The sequence below is a fragment of the Sminthopsis crassicaudata genome, chromosome 2 (assembly GCF_048593235.1).
Source record: "Sminthopsis crassicaudata isolate SCR6 chromosome 2, ASM4859323v1, whole genome shotgun sequence".
Taxonomy (NCBI): Eukaryota; Metazoa; Chordata; class Mammalia; order Dasyuromorphia; family Dasyuridae; genus Sminthopsis; species Sminthopsis crassicaudata.
The window spans coordinates 137,688,089-137,712,125 of NC_133618.1; the positions used below are offsets into that span (position 1 = coordinate 137,688,089).

Sequence of the window (24,037 nt, forward strand, 5' to 3'; positions counted from 1 at the left end):
TTCATATTTTCTTCTATTTTTTCATTAAAAATTTTTTTTGACTTATTCTTGATGTCTCTTCCAACTTGTTCAGTTCCAATTTTTAATGATTTTTTTCCAGTTAGCTTTATTTGATTATTTACTATTCTCCTTTTAAAGAGATTGATTTTTGTGCTTTCTTTTCTAAACTATTGACTTCCCCCCCATAATTCTCCTGCATAACTTTCATGTCTTTTCCCATTTTTTCTTCTACTTCTCTTAATTTGATATTTTAAATCCTTTTTTGAGTTCTTTCAAGAAAACTTTTTGAGCTTAATTTGTATTCTGATCTTTCCTGTTGCCATAGTAGCTTTCTTTGTTTAGGATTAGTTTTTGTTTTTAATCTGAGTCCTGTTCTTAGAACTTTGTCCCAGATATCTTTTGGTGCAAGATAGGGACTCATCACTCGCTTTCTTCTCTGGACCTAGAGGTGCTAGTTGGCTGGATTGGCTTAATCCAGTCTGTTGTGCCACAATTCTGGGGCTTGCAATTTGCCCTCTGTGCTGAGGCTGGAAGTTTCACAGCTGGCCTGCTGAGCCAGGACCAAAGTGTCTCAGATGCTTATGTGTTCTGTAATTAAGAGCCACAGTACTATGCCTATGTTGGGTCTAAACTTTTATCCAACTGAAGCAGACTATTCCTGAAATCCCTCTAAGTTATCTTAAGCTAGAAAATTGTTTATATATATATATATATATATATATATATATATATATATATATATATATATATATATATATATATATATATATAAATTTTTTTTTTTTTTTTTTTTTTTTTTTTTTTTTTTTTTTTTTGGTTCTGTCACTCCAGAATCCCTTTAAAGCTTGATTTTTAGCATTGTTTTATAGAACAATTGAGGGATCGAGCAACATCCCTGGCTTTTCTCTGCCATTTTGAGCCCTAGTAAATTGAGGCTCCAAGCTGAGATGGATCAGCTCCTGGGTCTGATTTACCTCTGTCCTTCCCCAAGTAACCAAGGGCAGGTTCCGTAGCCAATGAATTCACTTACTCAATGCTGTATCAAAACAAAGTCTTTATTGATAGTAAAGGCATTTGGCCTCCAGGAAGGCCAAACTGCCTGGCAAGGGGATGCCAGTTGGTGGGCACAAGGCTGGTGTAGACCAAGTGCAAGGATTCCATTTTTCAGAACTTCCTTTTATACTTAACTAGAGTCATCAAAACAACGTTTGCACAGAGATGTTCCGGAGATATCTGTAAATAAGACAGAATTTCTCTTAGTCATTTGTATCTCAAATTATCTCCTTTAACCCCTCCTCAGACAAGAATTTCCTGTTAATTATTTTTATCTTGAACTATCTCTTTTTTGACCATATCATTCTCCCCCTCAAATAATAGGAACCAAATTCTTTTGGGGTAGGGAAAATGGGCATCGAAGATTATCTAGCTGCTTCCTGCTGGAAAGGGGCATCGAAAGGGGTGGGGGGAGAAGAGCGGGGGAGAGTTGAGATCTCAAAGAGATAGCCATAATGTTTTAACAACTCCCATTACAAATTTTAAACACACAGTAATAGATAACCCAGACAAGGTTTAACAGTCATTCATCAATCATTCCCAAAGTCCTCCACATCAGCCCAAAGTTCACTAGAAGCAGGGTTTCTAGTCCATTGTCTCTTCTAAAGCTGATGCTGGCTGAGATACGATTGGAAGTTCCAAAGAAGAACTGGTTTGCATTTCTGACTGCTGTGCTGACAATCAAAGCTGATCAAAACTGATCTAGGACCTGAAGCAAGTCAATATCTGTAATTTGACCAAAATCTAGAGCACAAACATAAATCTAACAAATAAAGGTTAGTTTATAGATCAGGCTGTAACAGCAATTAGGTTTCACAAACTTTTGTTAATTGTCCTCTTATTTAAAACCCTTAAAAAACAAAGCACAAATATCCAGTAGCAGACAAATGACCAGGCAAAAAAAAACACAAAAAAAACTGATTTGCCCAAGCATTTAGGATACAATGATTACATATAATCAGACTGAAAATAGCAAGGAATGACATAATTGAATTGCATTAACAATTTTATTCACCATTGCTCTGATCATAAAATTAGATACAGGAGGAAAAAATAAAAGAACATAATTATAACATGAGTAGTTAAAACTCAGCTTTAAGTACATAGAATGAAATAGCTTTTAATCCAATTCCATTCCAGTCAATAATTCCACTAACTGTTAGAGGGTGGAGCTTTAAAACTCATAAACAGCATTAACTTATAAGCTCAAGAAAATTTTTATTCCCACTAACAGATTCCATCAATCAGATTTCTGATAAATTCTAAATCATAACCTTATATTGATAACAGAAAGGAATTTGTCTCAATAAGTTCACAACTTAAACAATTATATCCAAATAGATGTTTCATAAGTTTTCATAAGTGAACATTATACATACAATTCTGTTTGCTCTTAAAATACCCATTACATAGAAAATATCCCAAATTGCATATTGTCAGAAACATTTTCAAAAGGACAAAAAAAACCCTATTATTTTAGAGGTTCTCTAAATAATCTCAGAATGACCCAATATAATACAATCTGTTTAACTTATATTTAAACTTATACAGAATATCCAAATACCACATAACAGAATAAAAGAAGTTCTTAAAAATAACAATTAAACTTTTAGAAATAATCCTACCACAGTAGGGATTGCATTTATGACCATATTTCTTAAATAATAAAACCCTTATGCATCAAGAAACAAATATTCAATCAATCCAAATCACCCTTTTGTTGCTATGGCAGCATCTTTACTAAAATGGCAGGAGTACACCTGGGGGAGGGGATGAGGATTCTATATGGGGCCACCCTTCCCCCCTTTTATTTACCCATCAGTTTATTCACTTCCTTAATTTCCAACAACTTTTCTGACTAGATGTAGAAAGCTGTGGGGATTTGTGAGTCTCCCTCCCCCACCTCTTTTTCTTATTCCCAAATGCCTTCTAATACCTTGCAAATCTTTAATTGCTCTTTTCAAACCTCTTTAGCAGTAAATGCATCAATATTCAAACAAATTCCAAGATCTAAACAATCTAGTTTGCAAAGGCAATAGTCAAATTATTTCTCATAATCAAGTGTTTTGTTTTGGGTTTTTTTGACAGCCTGAGTTTCGATCAGATAAGGTTTTATTGCCCTTTACTCTTGCAGGCTCTAAAGACTGCTTTAAGGAAAAAAACTTTCCTGTCAGTTTTAAAATAGCCAAGTTCTATTCACTTACAAGTTAGTACAACAGATTAAAATTTTAAAGACACAAGTAAATAACCAATTCCCAAATTTCTTAATCCTTGTTCTTAAAACTTCTATTTCCTCCCAGATTTCACAGAGAATGTGAGAGGGTATGGTGATTATATCTCCCTTTAATTCCAGCACCTTGGGGGGGGATCAGCGAGTAGGATCTGAATGGAGGAACAGAACAAAAAGGGGCTTCCATATCAAAAAATGAGATTGGTGCACCTGCTAAGTCCAAATTTACCCCAGGAAGCTTGGCTTTGCTGATAGTAGAAGGTGGGCCTGGTCCAGGGACATGCCACCTCAAGTCTGGAGAGGCTTGGGGGGGTGAGATTGGAGTCTGTGGTCCTTTCCTTCTCTGGGCAGTCACTCTTCCAGTGTCCTTCCCGTTTGTATTCAGGGTAGAGGCCTATAGTCTGAGGGCAATTCCTTGCCCAGTGGCCACCATGCTGACTGCATCTGAAGCACAAACTTTGGGGCTCATGGAAACTAGCAGTAGCCAGAATCTGTGTCTGCTGTCTGCTCTTTGCTCCGATCTTTCCATCCTCCCAATCTCTATCATTACATACCCCAAAGGTGACTTCAAATAATTGAGTCTTGGAAGTCTGGGATTCTAGAGCCAATCTCTGCAGATTTAGTCTTATGTCTGAGGAAGTCTGATTGATAAATGCATGGCAATGACAGCAATCCCCTCTAGAAAAGTGGGGTGCAAGCTAGTGAATTTTCTAATGGCTACTACAAGGTGACCCTGAAATAAAGTAGGATTCTTATCAGTTGCTTGCATAAGCTTCTTGTAATCTACCTGCTTTTTATATACCTTTTTTCATTCCTTCAATGGGACAGGTTAGGAGATGATCCCTCATCTCTGTATCACCACTCCTCTCCTCTATGTTCCCACTCCCCTCTTCTCTATGCCCACTCTCCTCTTCATAGTTCCCCCCGGAATTTGCAAAGGGAATAGCAAGGACCCCCGCCTGGTACCTCCCAGTCATGTCTTTAGCAAACCTCTGCTTTAGCTCCGGGACCATTCTTATTTCCTGTATTGTGCAATAAGAGATAACATCTCCCCAGGACTGATCCCTCTGAAAAGGAATGGCTGTAAACCCCTCAATAAGTTTCTCCATTATGTGGGAAAAATCCCATAAAGGGAGGGGCCTTTGCACTCTAAGCGTTTCCCCCAAAGAGCTGGCCTTTTCTCTCCGGAGGCTTAGAGATTGCTAAATCGGAGTCCTGGGCCTCAGCTTAATAGAGTCAGACTGGGTGGGAGAGGTAGGAGGGTGGAGCAGGGAAACCTGATTAGGAGCTAGGAGGGAGCAGGGTGAGGAAGAAGGATCACTGCTTCTCAGCCGAGATGGGTAAAGCATTAGAGTATTCCCAGAGTCCAGCTCTGGGGGTAAGTTAGGGTAAGTTAGGAGGGTCCTTCTGGGGATCAGCGTCTCTCCCCAGTTCCACCTCTGTAAACTTAGACAGAAACATCCTGCAAGTTAACCGTAGTTTGGGATCCCTGGAGAGGACCAGAAGGCCTGTACATATGCAACTTCTGACCATTTGCTGTGTCTTCTGCAATATAGATCTAATTCCCTAATAGTAGAAAAATTAATAGATCCATAAATAGGCCACTGTTCATAATTCTCCAGATTATAAAGGGGGATCACACTTCATTGCAGAAGTGAATAAGACTTTTTAATTTTAAATCTTTGAGGCTGAATTTCTTTCTATTTCTCAAGAGATATCCCAGAGGTGAATCTTTAGGGATGGAGGAGAAGAATTGACCCATTTTTGCCACCACACAAGCCCCAAAATTTCCACTTTTATAGCTCAACCTGATCAGACGTCTCTGTCAGATTCAACAAATGTTCCCCTGTCTCAGGAGAACTATTTGTCCAAAAACAGGAATTCGTTTGCACCCAGTGTCCTGAGCCAAACTGTCCTCAGAGCTTCTACAAGCTCCCCACAGTTTAAGGCCACTATTTCCTAGGAATTTTTAAACTGCCATCCGCTATAAAAGGAAGATATTTCCAGCTTACCTCCATAAAATTTCCCATTCGAGGGCCACCAAATGATGAGGAGTAAATTGTGGCTCTAAGCCGAGATGGATCAACTCTTCTCCTGGGTCTGATTTACCTTTGTCCTTCCCCAAAGTAACCAAGGGCAGGTTCGGTAGCAAATGAATTCACTACTCAATGCTGTACAAAGTCTTTATTGATAGTAAAGGGATAGACAGGCATTTGGCCTCCAGGAAGGCCAAACTGCCTGGCAAGGGGATGCCAGTTGGCGGGCACAAGGCTGGTGTAGACCGAGTGCAAGGATTCCATTTTTCAGAACTTCCTTTTAATGAGGGAAAGGAAAGGGGGAACACTATTTCTCGGCACCTAGATAATAAGATAATCCCATGAGGCGCAGTGTCCCCTGTAAAATGAATTTACAGGCCCAAAAACCTAGATTGATAAATAAAAGGTTTATTGTAGAAATTTGGAAGTAAAGTTCAGTTAGAAAGATGCCAGGGCCAAAGGTGGCCGCTAGGCGGGCAGGAACCCCTACATTGCTGGAAGGATACCATGTGTTAGCTGGGAGGGCTCTTGCAATGAGGGAGTTCCAGCTCACCTCTTTTATACCCAAAAGATTGTGGGCAGTTCCAAGTTCTCGGTGGGCTTTTCAGTTAGCTCAGATCAGGTGAGGGCTGGGGGAAGCTGAGCTGATGGGGCCTGGGCCCAGATATTCAAAGGGTGCCTTTGACTAGGATTTGTGAATCAAGGTCAGCCATGGGTTGGACAATTAGAAAGGAATCTTAAAGGGACCCCAACCCTCATCAATTTACACAAAACTGCAAATATATAAAGGTTAAGTGACTTATCCATATATAGGTAGTAAAGCCTAGAGGTAGGAATAGAAGAAAATCTTTTAACTTAAAAGTCAAGACTTTTACATTTATATGCATATAAGTGATCTTGATTGTAATAATGAGACACCCAAAACTTTCAATATGGATATGACTTTTACTGAGAGATTGCTGTACATTACTCTGTAAAGAAAAATATATGAATTGACCAAAGCACAGTTGAAGCTATAGTATATGTGAGGATTTTAGCATACATATTTAATAGACTGTAGGTGTTTGCTAAAATTGAATTTTAAAAGTATAAAATAATGACATTGATGTCTGAATTATTATAAAATGACATTGCTTGAGGTATTGAGGCTAATTTAATTTGTTTAATTGTTTAAAAAGAACATTTTAGTTGCTTTTAAATATATTTAGACATTATCGTGCTATGTGTATCCTATCACATTCCAGTTTAGTGTACTTCTTTTTATAGGAACTGATTTTGTTAATTTAAAAATGTTACTCTGCTGCGATTTACTTCTTATTTTGGTTGCTTTGATAAAATTCATAATATATAAACTTTTAACACTTCACGTTAATTTTTTGAAAAATATTATATGTAAGCTCATGTATATGTTTACTTATTGATTTAATAAAACATTTTTATGTCAAATTGCTACAGTGCTATAGAGATTCAATTTTCCTACTTTCTTTGATCTTTAAATTTGTTAATAAACCAATTTTTACTTGCAGAGATCCTGTATATTTTGATGAAAATTGGCTAAATAGAATCAAAACTGAAGTGGGAGACAACTGGAGATTAAAGGTATTTTTCTATTTTTTCCACCTACAAATGTATTACATATTTTTCTCTCTGGTATTTAGTTATTTTAATGTATTTTAATGTAGCTTCCTGTGAGCTATTTGGGTTTGGAAGAGTACGGTATTGTAAAAAGATCCCTTTACCAAATTTGGAATCTGAGTTCTAATTCACACATTGGCACTTGGAAAGTGACTGAAATTAGCAGGGCCTGAGAAGAGAACAATGACTGCTTATATTTTTAGTTTGGGCTTTGCGTCTACTTATGATAACTTAGTGTGTTTGTTTTGAAGATGTCACTAAATCATAATACTATCAAGATATCATATAAATCAAGATGATTTTTGAAAAATAACATCGGGTCTCCCCCCCAAATATTCCTCATGTTTTAGGATTTCTCTGGTTAACTTAATTGGCTTGATGCTAATATAGCTATAATCCTGAATTGTATGCCCATGTCAACTCTATATTATTTAGCCCCAGACTATTCTTCCAATAATAACCACTTAGTTTATAAATACAGCCTTCTCTCGCAAGAATTAACCTTGAACATTGGTTTTAAATGGTGACATAAAAAGTCACAGAAAGACACAGGACTCCCACAGAACTTTACTCCAAAATCATAAAAAGGGATCACATGGAATGATGATTTTTTAAAAATGCAGAAGGAAATTATAAACAAACTTTTATAGAGTCCAGAACTGCATAGAAAAATGCTTAGAATACAGAAACTGACAATGGAATAAGAACAGGAAAGGTAATTAAAGTAAACATTGTGTTGGAGCTTGGGAGACAGGTTTTTTACCAAGTAAAGAATCCTAAACTCTAACACCTGAGCCAGAAGTAAGCAGAGTTGAAGAGAAAAAGGAAGCTAGGGAGAATTCCTGAAAGTAAACTTGAGGCCAATTGGTATTCTGAACAAGGTATAATAGGCCAGCACTAGATCCTAGGCTGGTGTGTTGGAATAGAAGTAATGGACAGTTAACTGAAGCAAGGAATTGGCTCCACTATACTCTCTTCAGAGCACAGGATCCATGCTAGGAGGTAGGGCCACCTCACTACCTGTGTGCTGGAAGAAATCTGTAAAAGGCTTTAAATTCGGGGTTTCTAGCATCTTGTTGCATCCTCTTAGGTAAGAGAGATCTGAGCCTCAACCTACACTGGTGTACCCAGAAACCTGAGACCCAAACCAGCCATTGAAGATGGTGAGCCTAATAGTAGCCACCATCCCATCCATGTGGGTGTTACAGTGGCAAGTAGCCATCTGAGACATCCAAGACTACCAGGAGTGATTAGTCCAAACACAGAATCTCAGTCCTAGAATTGAAGTTGAAAATATCTGAAAACACACTAAACAGTGAAAAAATAACAGGCGTACCTCCTTTTATTTTTTAAATTTATTTATTTTATTATAGCTTTTTATTGACAGAACATATGCATGGGTAATTTTTCAAGATTGTTCCATGCACTCACTTCTGTTCCAACTTTTCCCCTCCCTCTCTTCACTCCCCACTCCCCCCTCCCCTAATGGCAGCCAGTCTCATACATGTTAAACATGTTAAAGTATATCTTAAATAAAACATATGTGTACAGATCCATACAGTTCTCTTGTTGCACAAGAAATAGTGATTTCAGAAGGTAAAAATAAAGTGGGAAGAAAAACAAAAATGCAAGTAGTCCACATTCATTTCCCAGTGTTCCTTCACTGGGTGTAGCTGATTCTGTCCCTCATTAATCAGTTGGAACTGAATTCCACTTCCATCAGAATATATCCTCATATAGTATTGTTGTTGAAGTGTATAATGATCTCCTGGGTCTCCTCATTTCACTTAGCATCAGTTCATGTCTCTCCAAGCCTCTCTGTATTCATCCTGCTGGTCATTTCTTATAGAACAATAATATTCTATAACATTATCATATAACACAATTTACCAACCATTCTTCAATTGATGGGCATCCATTCATTTTCCAGTTTTTGCATGTACAGGTCCCTTTCCCTCCTTTAAGATCTCTTTGGGATATAAGCCCACTAGAAACACTGCTGGATCAAAGGGTATGTATGCAGAGTTTGATAACTTTTTGAGCATAGTTCCAAATTGTTCTCTAGAATGGTTGGATTCATTCACAACTCCACCAGCAATACATGTGTATCAGTTTTCCCACATCCCCTCTAACATTCGTCATTATCTTTTCCTATCATCTTAGCTAATCTGACAAGTGAGTAGTCATATCTCAAGAGTTGTCTTAATTTGCATTTCTCTGATCAATAGCGATTTAGAACACCCTTTCATATGACTAGAAATAATTTCAATTTCATCATCTGAAAATTGTCTATTCATATCCTTTGACCATTTATCAATTAGAAAATGGCTTAATTTCTTGTAAATTAACTGTAAAAATGTTTTCTCAGTTTATTGCTTCCCTTCTAATCTTGTTTGCATTAGTTTTGTTTGTACAAAAGCTTTTTAACTTGATATAATCAAAATTTTCTATTTTGTGATCAATAATGATCTCTAGTTCTTCTTTGGTCACAAATTCCTTCCTCCTCCACAGGTCTGAGAGATAAACTATCCTCTCATGTTCCTCTAATTTATTTATAATCTCGTTCTTTATGCCTAGATCATGAACCCATTTTGATCTTATCTTGGTGTACAGTGTTCAGTGTGGGTCCATGCCTAATTTCTCCTATACTAATTTCCAGCAGTTTTTGTGAAACAGTAAATTCTTATCCCAAAAGTTGGGATCTCTGGGTTTGTCAAACACTAGATTACTATAGTTATTGACTATTTTGTCCTGTGAACCTAACCTATTCCACTGATCAACTAGTCTATTTCTTAGCCAATACCAAATGGTTTTGGTGACCACTGCTTTATAATATAGTTTTAGATCTAGTTCAGCTATGCTGCCTTCATTTGATTTTTTTTTTCATTAACTCCCTTGAAATTCTTGACCTTTTGTTCTTCCATATGAATTTTGTTGTTATTTTTTCTAGCTCATTAAAATAGTTTCTTGGGAGTCTGATTGGTATAGCACTAAATAAATAGATTAGTTTAGATAGTATTGTTATCTTTATTATATTCGCTCAGCCTATCCAAGAACACTTGCTATTTTTCCAGTTGTTTAAATCTGACTTTATTTGTGTGGAAAGCGTTTTGTAATTTTGCTCATATAGTTCCTGATTTTCCTTTGGCAGATAGATTCCCAAATATTTTTATGTTATTGACAGTTATTTTAAATGGAATTTCTCTTTGTATCTCTTGCTATTGGATTTTGTTGGTGATGTATAAGAATGCTGAGGATTTAAATGGATTTATTTTGTTTCGTGCAACTTTGCTAAAGTTGTAGATTATTTGTAATAGCTTTTTAGTAAAATCTCTGGGGTTCTCTTAAGTATATCATCATATTATCTGCAGAGAGTGATAATTTGGTTTGCTCATTACCTACTCTTAATTCCTTTAATCTCTCAATTTATTGCCCAACTAGCATTTCTAATACAATATTGAATAGTAATAGTGATAATGGGTATCCTTGTTTCATTCCTGATTTTATTGGGAATGGTTCCAATTTATCCCCATTACAGATGATGCTTACTGACAGTTTTAAATATCTGCTCTTGAGTATTTTAAGAGAAAGTCTATTTATTCCTATATTCTCAAGTGTTTTTAATAAGAATAGATGTTGGATTTTATCATACTTTTTCTGCATCTATTGAGGTGATCATATGGTATTTTAATTTGGTTATTGATATAGCCAGTTATGCTAATAGTTTTCCTAATATTGAACCAGTCCTGAATTCCTGGTATATATCCTACTTGGTCATGTATACCTCCTTTTATTGTAGTTTGCAGATATTATATTTTTTACAAATTGTAGATTTGTGGCAACCCAAGCAAGTCTTTCATCACTATTTTTTCAACATATGTTCACATTACACCTCTTTGTCACTTATGGGTAATTTTCACTATATTTTAAAGTTTTTATTATTATATCTGTTATGATGATCTGCTATTGGTGATCTTTTATTGACACTATTATAATTGTTTTGGGGCCATATGAACCATTGCCATCTAAGACAATAAACTTAATAGAGTGTTCTGACTTGTTTCACCAACCTGCTGATCCTGTTTCTCCGTCTCCTCGGATCTTTCTGTTTTTTGAGATATAATAATATTATTAGGCCAATTACAATCTACAATGGTCTCTGAGTGTTTAAGTAAAAGGACAAGTCAATCCACGCAGCATTTTGTCTTATTTGAAAAATTGCTACAACTGCTTCAACCATCAGCAATCTTCAGTCCAGCTGCCATCTTCCACCAGCATAAAGGTTATAACTTGCTGAAAGCTTGAGATAATGGTTAGCATTTTTAAGCTTTGGTATATTTTTAAATTATATAGTGTGATGTTTTAGATATAATAATTGTTGTGTACTTAATAGACTGTAGGTTTTTGGTTTTTTTTTTTTTAAACCTATTGTTTTATATATAATCCTTATGGTCTGCTGTGTACTTGGCAATTTTTTTCCCTTTTCATTTTGTATTTTAAGTGAAAATAAAAAAAAAATTTCAAATAGTGCTAAGTTGAAAAGCTATATTATGCTTACAGATAAAATACTACATATATGTGTAGGTATATATACGTATACATATAGTATAATGAATGGCATAGCAGCTTTTCTTTTTTTAAATAATAGATTTTTATTTTCAAAATATCTGCAAAGACTGGTTTTCAACATTCACTTTTGCAAAACACTGTGTTCCAAAATTTTTTTTCCTCATCCTCACCCTCAAACAGGAAGTTAGCCAATATATGTTAAAATGTACAATTCTTCTATACATATTTCCACATTTATCATGCTGCATAAGAAAAATAAAAAATTTAAATACTATTTTGTGATCCACATTCAATTCTCACAGTCCACTTTCTGGATGCAGATGGCTTTCTCCATTACCAGTCCACTGGAAAATAACAGTGAGTCAACATGCCACAATTTTGGGGATGTGGCTAAAAACATTACATATGGGATAACTTTTTATCTCCAAATACTTTAATTAGCAAACAATTTCAGTGACCAAGCACAAATCCAGAAGACTTATGGTGACTCGTGCTTCTTGGAAATTTCTTAGAGAAGTGATTGGAGTATTGATACAAGTACATATATTTTCAAACTTGACCAAAAGACCATGGCATTGTTATGATAGTTACTGATTTAGTACAAAAGAAGCTTTTTATTACAAGGGAAGATATTTTGTTGTATTAATTTTTTTCTTTATTTTTTTTTTTAATTAATGCTTTTTATTTACAAAACATACACATGGGTAATTTTTCAACATTGACCCTTGCAAAACCTTCTGTTCCAAATTTTCCTCTCCTTCCCTCCCACCCCTTCGCCTGGAGGGCAGGTAGTCCACTACATGTTAAATATGTTAAAATATATGTTAAATCAAACATATGTTTACATAGTTGTATAGTTATCTTGCTGCACCAGAAAAATCGGATCAAGAAGGGAAAAAAAACCTGAGAAAGAAAACAAAATGCAAGCATACAACAGAAAGAATGAAAATGCTATGTTGTGGTCCACACTCAGTTCCCACATTTCTCTCTCTCAGTGTAGATTGTTGAGGAGAACCATGTCCATCAGAATTGATATAGTCTTCTTTTTGCCATGTATGATCTCCTGGTTCTTCTCATTTCACTTAGCATGCATTCATGTGTAGTCTCTCCATGCCTTTCTGAAGTCATCCTGTGGGTCATTTCTTACAGAACAATAAAATTCCCTAACTTTCATATACCATAATTTATTCAACCATTCTCCAACTGATGGGCATCTATTCAGTTTTCAGTTTTCAGTTTCTTGCGACTGCAACAAAAAGGGCTGCCATAAACATTTTTGCATATGTGGATAAGGGAAGATATTTTGGAGTGAAAGATAATGATGTTTAGAAAAAAAAAATGTTAATGAAACTTTTCAAAAATACAGAAAAGAGAACAGAAGGAAGATGTATACATGTGTCTTCATGTCTTAATGTTCATACTGCTATGGTTAAATGTAATTCATGTTAGAATTACAATATGATTAATAAATTTACAGTTTATATATAATCTTTTTCAGGACTTTTGACATGGAAATGTTTTTGAACAATAAATAATATTCATCTTTATGCCCTCTTTTTTACTACACTGTGCTAGGGCTTAGCCTTCAATTGTTAGCTCTTGAGATTTGTTCTTTTTCTACAACAGTATCAACACATAAAGAAAATATATTCTTTGATACCATCAAAGCAACAACCCTCAAACATGGTGGCAGGATTTTAAAATCCTTTTAAAAATAATCACTTTATCTGATTAAAATAATTGTTCACAAATATCTTGAAATAATTCAACTATCCTTTCTCTTTCTTTTAATAGATAAGCAATTTGAAGAAAATTTTAAAAGGAATTTTGGATTACAACCATGAGGTAAGAGGCTTGAGAGACTTGTTTTAAATTTACCAACATAACTGTTGGACATGTTAAATTTGAAAGAGATGGAAAAAATTAGGAAAATAAGGAATCCTTAAAGCAGTCTACACATTTGAGCAAGTGTTTATTAAGGACCTACTATGTACAAGGCGCAGTAACTAGATATAAGAGATAGATAGGTGTGGGGCAAGACAATGGGTTTGAATTATACAACTTACCCCTTACAACCAAGTCCAGATTCTGGTGTCGGTATCTCATTTGAAAATTTTGTTTTGATTGCTCTCTATTTTAAACGAATATATAAATAGGATTTTTCTCCCCTCTATTCAGATTTTAGGACAACAGATTAATGATTTTACACTTCCTGATGTTAATCTCATTGGAGAACACTCGGATGCTGCAGAGCTTGGAAGGATGCTTCAGCTCATTTTGGGATGTGCTGTGAACTGTGAACAGAAACAAGGTAAACATTTTGGAAGTTACAATGTGTGGTCTTAATTAAGAAAAATAGGAGGAGGAAAAAAAATAGGGCGGAATATCCAGGACCTGAACCATTTGAACTACTCAGAGACCTTTTCCTGGTGCCAAGTGTAAAGGATTACCAAGGGCCAATAATGAAATGATATGCTACCAAACAAAACAAAAATGATGGCAAATTGTTAAGCACACACCACATTATGAGTTTTCTGTAGTACTTCTGGCAGGCTGATCTCAAATACTGATTACATATTTCCCAGTTAATATAACAAAAGTTTTTTTTTTCCTAAAGTTATTCCTTGACATGTTTTATTTATGTGATTAATAGCTTATTAAAATTATGACCAGTACAGAGAAGTTACAGAACGGCAAGTTTAATCATGGTACAGAAAGAAACTTGTCATGAGCTCTATCCAAAATACAGTGAGGTTTCCTTAGAATGTAGCAAGTTTTCTCCTCTTAAAGAGCTTCCAACCAAGCCAACAAATACTTAAGCATGTTGTTGAGGGAATTCTTTCTCAGGTATGGATTGTACTATGTGGCTACTTTTCCAACTTAGAAGTTGTGATTCTTTGAATCTTTATGAATCTTGTCAGAATTTGATCAAATGTTACTAATATTAGTTTGCTTTTGCCTCTTCTTTTTTAGTATGTAAAAGAGTACAAATCTTAATTTCTTGTGCATTTCATTTTAGTGAATGAATTAAAGTCCTTTTTTTTTTTCTTACATTCCATCTGAAAGTTTAGAACAAGTTGTAATAACACAAACCACCATTTAGGTTTTCATCTATCCCTACAAAAACTACTCCTAACATGTATACTCAGAAGAGAAACAAAGATTGCCACAGTAAGAATTGGCATAACATCTATGATTGCATAACTAAAAACTTGGCATATGGGCATGAATAAGTGTACATATAATGAGATGGGAAAAGTATTTTAACAGCCTCATTGTATGAACTCTGAAGTGGGAAAAGTTTAAAATCTTTCATTTGTTGAATGGGATCTTAAAGATAAGGGTTTTATAATACACTTTTTTTATTTGTTAACTAATCTAAATTATATTTGAGACAGAAAAAATTCCATAAAATAAAAATTATAATTTCTTTCTAAGGATAAGTTATAGCTATTGTATAACTTTAGACAGTTTTACATTTTTACTTTTTTAAAAAATTTTTTTTAATTTTTCTTTCTATTCTGTTACTGTCTTACACATACCCTTCTCTCTACTAAAAAAAGAAAAATAAAACTCTTAATAATAAATATGCATAGTTAAGCAGAATAAGTTTCATATTGGCCATATCCCCCAAAAATGTTTCATTGAGTCTGTCGGGGTTTTTTGGTTTTGGTTTTTGTTTTTTGAGGCAATTGGGGTTAACTGACTTGCTTGCCCAGGGTTACACAGCTAGGAAGTGTTAAGTGTTCTGAGGCTAGATTTTTAACTCAGGTCCTCCTCACTGCAGGGCTGGTGCTCTATCCACTGTACCACCTAGCTACCCTGAGTCCATCATTTTTGTTAGGAGGTAGGTAGCATACTTCATTATTGATTCTCTATAATTGTAATTGGTAATATTGATCAAATAGATTGTTTTTTATAGATGCTGTATAAATTATTGTTTCTACAGCTCTATCAAAATATACTGTGATGCAAAGCACATTTATTAAGCACCTATTGTATACATAGCACTTTGCCAGGCAGTAAGCAAGACATAACAAAGTCTTTAGGAGAATTATAGTCTAGTAAAAGATAAGACCAATATATACAGGGTATTCCATTATTATTAAGGCACTGTTAAGCTTAGTAAGGTATAAAACTGATCCAAGACTTTTGAGGGATCCTGTATAAGTGATGCAATGAAAAGTGGATTAAAAGATTATATAATTAAGTTCTGTAAAAAAAATCTGGGGCTACCAAGGGGTTAAATGGCCCCAAGAGGATCAAAGAAAGCTTCTAGAAGATGATTTGAATTTTAATTGATGAATAAAGAAATTCATTCAACAAGCAAAAAATAGAAGAGCATGAATGTGTTTAAGTATCAGCTTAAGAAAAGTATGGAAGCAAGAACACAATGTATGAAACAGAGATACACCTGTTTATCCATTTGGCAGGAGTATAGGATAAAGGAAAGGAGTCATATTAATTGTTGCTGGAAAAGGTATTACCATATTGTAGAGACCCTTGAGTACCGTGCATATTAACTTCTATTTTAATTATTTGTACTTTAATTAGTAGCCACTGGATTTTATTTTTTTTTTTAGCATAGTGATGTGATCAGATTTATATATAAGATAGTCTGACTTTAACATGAAGAAACAGATTATGTGAAGAAAATACTTAGATTCCTTTATAGTTGTTTAAGGAGATAGTAATGAGAACCTTAGTTTAGAGTGAAAGCACTAAAAATGGAGAGGAAGGGAAGATCCAAAATTTGCTTTAGAAAATTAACAATGTTTGTTAAATATTTGGGTGGAAAAGGTGAAGAGGAGAAAGAAAATCAAGCCAAAAGTTAAGATCATAGTTAAGACAGAGAAAACGGTAGAAATCATTGTCAGAAGGAAGAACTGGTTTAGGGTATTAAATTTTAAACATTTAACTCAATTTAATAAAAAACAGTTGAGTTTAAGAGAATGACCACATGTCCCAGTTGTGATATCCTGGATAAGAAATGTGGATCTGGAGCTTAGGAAAAAAGGTCAGAACTGCAGGTGTATAAATTTGGTAGTCATCACAGGAGTGGCAATTTTGTATCAGTGAAGTGAATGAGATTTCGAAGAAAATCCTACTTTACACTATTCTTTTTTGTCTCAAAACTTTAAATAGCCTATTGCAAATTCTTCTTCGTTTCAACAAATATTTATTAAGCAACTACCATGTATACAGTACTGAGCACGATATTAAAGATACAAAGATGTAAGTATGACAAAAATTGTCTTCTCCAGGACCTTAGAATCCAACAGGGGAAAAAACCATACTCAGAAATAAATGATACAGGATAGAGTAAAAAGTGAAAAAATGGTATAAAGAATTTGATGATGCAGAGAGTGTCATTTGAATTAGTCCTTGAGTAAGGAAGAGGGAGAGGTAAGTTATTTGAGGAATTGGAATTGACAAAATATATATGGGGGGAGGGGATTGTATATGTATGTGTATATGCAGTGATCAAAGACAATTCTAATAGACTTGGGGTGGAAAATGTCATATGCATCTTGAGAGAGAACCATGGAAACCAAATGTGGATCAAAGCATAGTTTTTTCACATTTTTTGTTTGTTTTTTCTTTCTTGTGTCTTTTCCCATTTTGGTCTGATTTTTCTTACACAATACAATAAATGTACATGTATGACCTACAGCAGTTTGCTTGCTGTCTTGGGAAAGGAAGGAGAAAAAACTTGAAATGCAAAATCTTTCAAAAATCAATATTGAAAACTATGTATTTGGAAAAATAAAATGCTAGTTTAGGGAGGGACAAAATAGACTGGCATCAAGGAGACAAATTAAGATTCTGTTAAAATTATTTTGCCAGGCAAATATTAAGTAAACCTGAAGCAAGAAAGTTTGTATGAAAGTAGAAGGGGAAAAGCTAGAGAAATAGATTGTGGAGATAGAAATGCCAAGAATTGGCAATTGATTGAAGGTGATGAATAAGAGGAAAGAAAGAAAAATTAATGTGTCTTTATTTAAATCCTGGATAAACAGAAAAAATAGTGATGCCATCAACAGAAGTAGAAAGATTAGTGAGAAGGGGTAATTGTGGTAGAAGTAGAAAGATTAGTGAGAAGGGGTTATTGTGGTAGATAGAGGATGATTTCAGTTTTGAACACATGGCATCTGAGGTACTAGTGAATATCTAGGTAGGAGTTTTCATCTCAGTAGAAAATGTGGGACTGAAGCTCTGGGACATTGTTATGTGTAATATCGGGGTTAGCTCTCTGGTGGGCCTCAGGATCAGCCCAAGGCCTTGGGCTTAGTGGGGGAGTGAAATGAAGGAAGCAGGAGAGCAGCCACATGGCTAGTCAAAGATGGAGTCTGGAGTTTGGAGTTTGGAGCCTGAAGTCTTTTCTGTGGCCGAGATCCCCGAAACTGGAGAGCCTCTGTTTCTGGGACTCCCTTAAATACCTCAGCATGACTACATCACCACACTACACTGGGCATGTGCAGCTGTAGAACATCACATCATCACAATATCCTAAATATTCACCAACTAGATTGACCACATCATTACATTACATCAAGTATGTGCTTAGTTATCATCTCACACCAAGTTGGCACTTAACTACAAGCACCTTGCAGTCTTAGATTCAAGTCCATCCTTTCAGAGTTCCGGGGCAGCTATACTTATGGGTAAAGATATAACAAGTACCTGCTTAGAGATGATCATTCAGTCCATGTGAATGGATGAACAAAAAAAGATCAACTACAGAATCTTGGAGAATCCCACATTTAAAGGAGTAGGGAAGAATAAGAAGGTAGAAAAATAAGAGTTGTAGTAATTAGAATGGGTGGTGTCATGAAGGCCAAAGGAGGAAAATATCAAAAAGACAAAGGTTTTCTCTTTGTCAAGTACTCCAAAGAGGTTAAGGAGTTTAAATGACAAAAAAAAAAGACTATTGGGTTTAGAAACTATACAATGGTCATTAGTAGATATTGAAATTTTGTTTTCATTAGTCTATGATTTATTTTACTTTTGAAACTGGGTTAAAACAAATAAAAATAAGTGTTTCTTTTTCTTTGCTCTAAAACTTTAATACTGCCCATGTGTTCTAGAATTCTAGTGATAAGAATATTAGAATGATGAGACAGAATGGTTTAGTAAATCAAGATCCAGCTTTTTTCAGATATTCTAATCTGCATTAGATAGAAAGGATATCCAAAGGAGGGAGTTCCAAATAAATTCACAAGTCTAGATCTCCCACCTTCCCCCAGGAGAGTGATGATAAATTTGATGGCAATCAGCCTTGGTAAAACGAAGATATTTTTTGGCCATTGCTTTAAGGTCTTTTGTATTTCAGTTTGGTTTTATCTATTTAAGAAATTTTTAAAATTAATGCATCCTAATTTCTTTCAAATTGTATATTCTCCATCTGTTAGTTTTCTAATTTATCTATCCAAATCATATTAGAAAATCAACACACAAAATTCATATAGGAGCGAAATCCAAGGCAGAGATATTGGCTAAAAACTGTTGCACTAGTCCAGACTTGAACCAATGACTTCTTTTCTAAGTTACTAGGTATGTCAGTAAGGGCAAGGGAAAATTGTGAAGGTAGAAATAGGACTTGGCAACAAATTAGATATTCTGTGTGAATTTGAGTGAAAAAATCAATGGTACCAAAGTTGTGAGTTTTAAGTGACTGGGAGGATGGTGGTACCTTCACCAGTAATACAGAAGTTCAGAAGAGAGAATTTGTGGGTGAAGGATGAGTTCTGTTTCTTTGGATATATTAAATTCAAGATGGCTTTAGGTTATTCCCTAAGCAGTTAGTAATTGATTACTTGATCTAGCTCATCATCTTCTTGTTCAGTTATAGATCCCACTCAATTATATTTAACACTATCTGTCCCAGATTATATATATATATATATATATATATATATATATGTGTGTGTGTGTGTGTGTGTGTGTATATATATACTAATGAATCAATCACTTAAAACAGAGTTGTTTCTCTGGCAGTTTCCACAAGACATTTTTCACTAACTTGGTTTAGATAGGCCAGAATTTAACTAATTTAGAGAGAGATTGGCCATGTAATCAACTTAACAAAATAGTCCTGAAGGCATTGAGGTTTGTGGATGTAGCATTCCCAATACATGACACAATCCTCTTTCAGATTCTGTGAGTATTGATGCTGATTACTTTCCCTAAACTTTTTGTTCTCATCACTTAGTTAACATAAAATGACACTATCTATAATCCTTTGCCTTCTTTCTCTACAAGATTTTACAAAGGAAGTTGTTTTCTAGGCTTATTTTGCCCTTGGTTGCCATAGTTTTCTCCTCAGCAAGGATATTAAGTATATGGCTAAACCAGTTTGTTAGTTTGTTTAGTTTCCTCTTAATTAGGTCAGTTTAGCTTCGTCAGACAATAATAGTTGTGTTTTGAGATATATATATATATATTTTTTTTTCCCTACAATTGGGTAGGTTGATGCTTTCTTAATTGTACGTAATCTCTTTATCTCAATTTTATGTCTGAGTTTTATATTGGTTTTTATCTTTCATTAACAAGACAGTGGTCTCACTTAATTTATTAGATAATTCAGAAGTGACACTTTCTCTCAGAGGTCAATTTCCTGTCTATTTTAATTTTAAAAATAATTTTAACTGGTGCTTATTATGTCTAGCACTTTCCGACAATTCTCAGGGAAGTAATCTTAATATGCTAAAAGCCATTGACCTTTAAAAAACTACTACCTCCACCACAATATTAAATTATTTTTTCCAATGGTAGGGTTTGGGGTTTTGTTTTGGGGGGCTTTGCCATCTCTGACCATCTTTGCCTTTAAATGTTAAATATTGAACTTGGTGTTGATTAAGTTCAGATAGCCTTACAGAATTCTTGGTAGAATTTTTCTGCCTCCTTGTCTATTTTAACTGGTCTTGGCACAATTCACATTTATTTTCATAGTGCTCTTTTTAACAAATGCTTATCATAAGTTTTACAATTCAAGATGATCAAATGTTCCCCTGAATTTTTTTTTTTTATGATAGAATAAAATAATTTCTGCCAACTCCTTTATTTACTTTTCCAAGGAGAAGCTGCCAAGCTAGCTAATCCATTGTTACAATTTCTTTTGTCTTTTGTTTTTGTATATAGATGCCAAGTTGGCTAAAATTCAGTTCTTCAATAATATGCATACTTGCTCACTGGATAAGTGTAATGTCCGGCCTTGGGACCAGCCTTGGTCTCAGCAGAATAATCACCATGAGAATAGTCAGGAATAAAGTCCAAAGTCTTTATTGTCTCCTTCAGTCTCTCAGTCTGAACCAGTCTCCCCGATAGTGCAAGAGGCAGGAAAGCCCCCCATGAGGCTGATCAAAGATAGAATGTCTCTCTTCCAGTCCTTGTTAGCCCTTATATACCTTATTGTTTCAAGTAGACTTCTCCAAAGTTCTGCCCTCTACAGATAAGGATATCACATTTAGAATATAAAAATGAAATTAATATTTTTATAGTCTAAAAACTGAATTCTTAACTTGTCCTCTAATGCCAATCACTTAAAAAGAGAACCAACATAGAACTTTTTTCGGGCACATCCTCAAAGACATTTCAATGTTGAACTTGTTTGAGCTTTTACTTTACAGACAGAACCTTTAAGAACACAGCATCACTCATGTCATAATGAGGCAACTCACAAGGAAGCATTGGATTTACAAGTTTGTAAAATATGATATATCGATGTAATAATACTCATGATCATTTTTTCATTTAGCACTTTACGGTGTTCTCGGGGAAGGGCCTTGACGTGGCAACACCGCTTGTTAACTAACGCTTCCCCTCTCACACCTTACTAACTTTCTACCCTCTCTATTCAAAATGTCATTTTTTTCCTCTTCTCCAATATAGTATCATTAGCTTCCCTTACACTGTTGTTGCTGTTTCTGTTTCTGTCTCTGGAGTGTTGTTCTTAGTATGTCTACTACATTTAAACTTGAAATTAGGTATTAAATTACTTTTGTTGCTGTGTTTCAACAATGATTTAGGAGCTACTTTTTAGAAGTGTTGAGCTCAAAACTTAAGAATGTAGTAGAATCTGATCATCTCATGAAAAAGTATTGTGTATCTGTTCTCTATATTACTTTGTAAATGGCTGTGTTTTTAAAAGACTTGGCTTGGGCTTTATATTCATTTGATTGAGCTGCTATGTTGTTTTTTTTTTTATCAGAATGCTTTTATAATATAACATTTTATTAAACTAAAAGCTTTAAAATGCCACCAAATTACATTGGATTGAAAGAATAGTAGCTTGGATTTTTTTGTTAATGCTTTTAATTTAGGTTTTTGCAAATGGCTATCCTTATAATAGCCTACATTGATTAGAATCACACTCATGTGCAATTCTAACTGAGAAGCTGCTGATTTTACAACTTACATAATAGGAGATTGTGATATCTAGTTATAAACCTGTTTTTCACAATTTAAACTCATTTTTATCACAGTTAAAGTCTCTAAGCCAGTAAACCATTATCTACTGTAATATCTAATGGCATATTATCTAAATGATGCTAAAGCAGGTCTTATGTTTAAATTTTCTTATTAAGAGAATTAGCAGAAAAAACAACTTTGAAAATTAGGTCTTATATAATTTTAGCCTTGTCACCAACAATATTGTCATATTAAACCCCAGTATGAAATTAGTTCCACTGATTTTGTAATAAGCAGGCTCAAAACTGTCATTATTAATAGTCAAAAAATGATTCTTAGTTAATAATAACAATCTTAAAATTGACAAATCAGTTTCAGTTGAAAACATTGTGAGCATACCAGTTTCAATTTCATTTCTATGAAATGCCTGCCCCCTACAGGTTGATGGCTTTTGCTTCCATTATTTGAATAACATTGCTTTAAAGGCTATTCTAAGTTTCTTAGATCTTTAAATTTTTTTCAAGGCAAAGAAAACGAAAAATGAGTAATTGTGTGAAACCAAATAGCTTTCATCTACCTGCAAGTAGACTTAATTTTTAACAGTACAGCATAGACAAAGATAAAGCATTATTTTCAATTTTTTGGGTAGGTTAACGTAGAGCTTGATCAACCCTATTATAAATATTTTTTCTACATTGTTACTTGAAACCAATTCTCACTAAAACAGCTGTGTATATCCAACAACTTTATGTAGTGAGAAAAGAAAATTATTTTGTAGTTTAAAAGATGGCCCTTATTTCATAGTATATACTTGAATTCCCTATGAAAAACCTAATGCCAAAAAAAAAAAAAAAAAAAAAAAAGTTTTTCAACAGATGCATAAGGTATTAGCCTTCAGTCTCTTAAAGAGTTCTTAATTTGTACAGTGACATTTCAGAGCGTTCTTCTTTACAGAGTACATCCAGGCCATTATGGTGATGGAAGAGTCTGTTCAGCATGTTGTCATGACAGCTATTCAAGAGGTATGTATTGAACTCTTTATTTTTCATATTTTTCTGAGTTAATGGATTATTTCATTTTAACTAGAATTAGATATAGAAATTCTAAAGGATGTACGTTATTCTAAATAATTGAGCTTGGTTATCCTATTATGGAGCATGTTTTAAATTATTCCACTTAAATAAAATTATGTACTTACACAAAAGGCATTTAGACTAGACTTGCAGAATACAATGACAAACATGATGTTGTCTCTGCCTTAAGGGAACTTAAGTTTTATTGAATGTAGCATATAAGTAAGTAAATACGTACAAGGTAAATTGAAGAAAAAAGAAGTATCCATAAAGTACTTTTCCTTCTTAGTTAATCTTAAAATGAAGTTTTTGCCTAGCTTTCATTTATATTTCATAAATTATGGCTATCTCTTTTTAAAAAATGAAAATATGTAACATTTAATTTGGCTGTTATCGGGTATTCCCTTTGCTCTGTTTTGGTTCCTAAATGAATATAATAACTGAATTTAGTAGTTTCTTTGTTTCATTGTAAGACTAAATTATGTTGATTAAAATTATTTTTAGGATATTTGGGAAAATTCTAAATAAGTTGTTTGTTGTATTTTTTAAATTATGTTAGATTATTATGACTGAGGTTATGCTGGATTTTTGGATTTTAAACTGAATCTGGATTTAAATCATGGATGTGAACTTAATATGAAAATCACATTTCACTAGACAATAGCAAATATTAAAAGGTTTCTGTTTGTATTTTATTTGTTTTCTAATTGTAATTGTTATTGGCATCAATTACTTGTACTTGTCATATAGTGCATTAGAATGGTATGAAGAATATATTCCATATAACATTTTCTAATGTTATATCTCACAAGTGAAATCATTGATATCTTCATTTCAGCTGATGAGCAAGGAATCTCCAGTTTCTCTTGGAAATGATGCCTATGTTGACCTTGACCGCCAGGTACCTAACATTGGATGTTGTGGTGGTGGTGTTGTTTTTTCAATAATTATACTCAGTATCATAAAGAATACTTTGTCAATTGCAAGTCATGAAACTGTCTCCTTTGATCTTTATAACAATCTTGTGAATT

General features: G+C 34.2%; 1 protein-coding gene across 2 annotated transcripts in view; it reads left to right on the plus strand.

The window, feature by feature from the left end:
* HOOK3 (hook microtubule tethering protein 3) overlaps nt 1-24,037 on the plus strand; it is a 97,931-nt gene that overhangs the window by 26,909 nt on the left and 46,985 nt on the right. For both annotated transcript variants that reach the window (XM_074287386.1, XM_074287387.1), the window contains exons 3-7: nt 6,846-6,918; nt 13,318-13,368; nt 13,702-13,834; nt 22,888-22,955; nt 23,845-23,907. In XM_074287386.1, coding sequence (XP_074143487.1) covers nt 6,846-6,918; nt 13,318-13,368; nt 13,702-13,834; nt 22,888-22,955; nt 23,845-23,907 — 388 coding nt within the window. The remainder of the gene's footprint in view (nt 1-6,845; nt 6,919-13,317; nt 13,369-13,701; nt 13,835-22,887; nt 22,956-23,844; nt 23,908-24,037) is intronic.